The sequence below is a fragment of the Rhipicephalus sanguineus genome, chromosome 9 (assembly GCF_013339695.2).
Source record: "Rhipicephalus sanguineus isolate Rsan-2018 chromosome 9, BIME_Rsan_1.4, whole genome shotgun sequence".
NCBI lineage: Eukaryota > Metazoa > Arthropoda > Arachnida > Ixodida > Ixodidae > Rhipicephalus > Rhipicephalus sanguineus.
In genome coordinates, this window is record NC_051184.2 from 82,251,097 (window position 1) to 82,252,861 (window position 1,765).

The 1,765-nt window shown below is 50.3% G+C and overlaps 1 protein-coding gene across 1 annotated transcript; it reads right to left on the bottom strand.

The window, feature by feature from the left end:
* Positions 1 to 745: 745 nt before the first annotated feature.
* LOC119405682 (ubiquitin-conjugating enzyme E2 Z) lies at positions 746 to 1,765 on the bottom strand. Its single transcript, XM_037672524.1, has one exon. It carries the CDS (start codon positions 1,763 to 1,765, stop codon positions 746 to 748), a length of 1,020 nt encoding a protein of 339 aa, XP_037528452.1.

Genomic DNA, 1,765 nt, shown 5'->3' on the forward strand with positions numbered 1-1,765 from the left:
ACTAGGAAGCAAGGGCGAAAATAAATAAAATAAGGTCATTCTGCTTTATGGGGCAGAAAGATGGGTTGTGAGTTTACCGTCTTTCTTTTCTATAAAAAATCGATTTATTTGAAGTAGACAAATCATAAGGCAGAGTCAGAAAACAAAAAAGAAATATTTTGTTTACTAGTTTGGTTGCACCGAAGTCACACCCCCCCCCCTTTATAGAAACATGGCGTTCATAACATCCATCCATAAATCGTCGCCCCTTCAGACAAAAAAAAAGTAATATTAAATAAAAAAAAGGAACTACTCACCCGGAAAAGGTCCATTCCCGCCAATGAGGAATCACATCAAAACCTAGGAAGCGTGCATCTCTCGTCAGACATATTCGAATGTGTAATACCTACGCTGACATATTTTCCACTACGCCGAGGAATGGCAGAGCTCAAAGAGATCGGTACGACATAGATGCAAGCATGCTTTCGAGTGCCCGTGTACTCTCTGATGTATATTATCGACAATCCTCGATAAATTTACGACAAAAAAAATCTGACATTACCTTTTATGCACCAGAGGCGCACAGAATAAGAAAACATATTCGTTTAGAAGCTGTTTATTGAACTGTGGTGAACTGCTTAAACACAGTACAATCTATGAGCTAACAACCATCACAATAGCTTAGCTCAACGTTCAGAATAAAATTGTCCAGCTTCACACTGTCTTCCAGTCAGACGCAAGGAAATTACATGATCCGAACAGCCAATCATTGTTCACCTACGTGTAATGCCTTCATCAAATCCTCAACTTGGGCTTTCATCTTGCGCAGCTTCACGAGCAAGCTTTCGTATTGGTACTGTCCTCGCCCGTAGGTTTCGAAGAAGAGCGGGTCCATCATGTCCTCACCGGTCAGATACAAGCTGGACTCGACAACCTTTTCGTACTTCTCGTAGTGGGCCATGAAGTGTTCCAGCATCACTCCTTGGAGGTACCCCGGGCACAGCGAGCATCCATTGAGACAGGCATCGATAGCGTCGCACACGGCAACGCGGACGGTCTCGTGCTGTACGATGCCACTGTAGCTCCCGCAGTCTTCCGGCTGCAGCTCGCTGATCCAGTTGGCTTCGTTGAAGTGCGGCTTCTTCGTCAGCAGCGACTGGATCGAGACGACGACACTCGAAATGCTGTGCGCAGGGCTCCACGCCAACGTGTCCGAGGTTCCCAGAATATCCAGGCACACCTTACCGCTTTTGTACAGGTTCGGATTGAAGCTCACGCTTCCATCGTCGGTGTTCATGAGGCGAACGCGCGGCGGCCGCATCGGGTAGTCCTTCGGACACTGCATCAGGAAGTGGAAGAAGCCGCCCTCATACGGCGTACCCGAGGGGCCCACCACCACCACGTGGAACCGGCCGACTGCCACGGGCTCGATGTACACACCTGTTAAGGGATTAGTGAAGAGGTCCCGGAGGTCGTCCTCGAGGCGCAACAGGCCCTGCGACGATGGCTCTTCGTGCTCGAAGGGAACCGGGTCCCAGTCGTCGAGAAGAAGCATGGGTAACCTTTCCGTCTCCGTGCTGCTGAATGTGGTCTGCGGCCACCTTGGAGTCTCTCCAACGGGCGGGCCATCTAGCTCGTCGTCGTTGTCGCTGCTATCCGAAGCAGTGTCCACCCAGGGTGCGAAGTCTTCGTTAAGCGGGCCCTCCATCTCGTCATCCAAGAGCTCGTCGCCGATGGCCGTGATATCGTCATCGCACCAGTCAGTGGCAGGAGTGTCCAGCTTCAT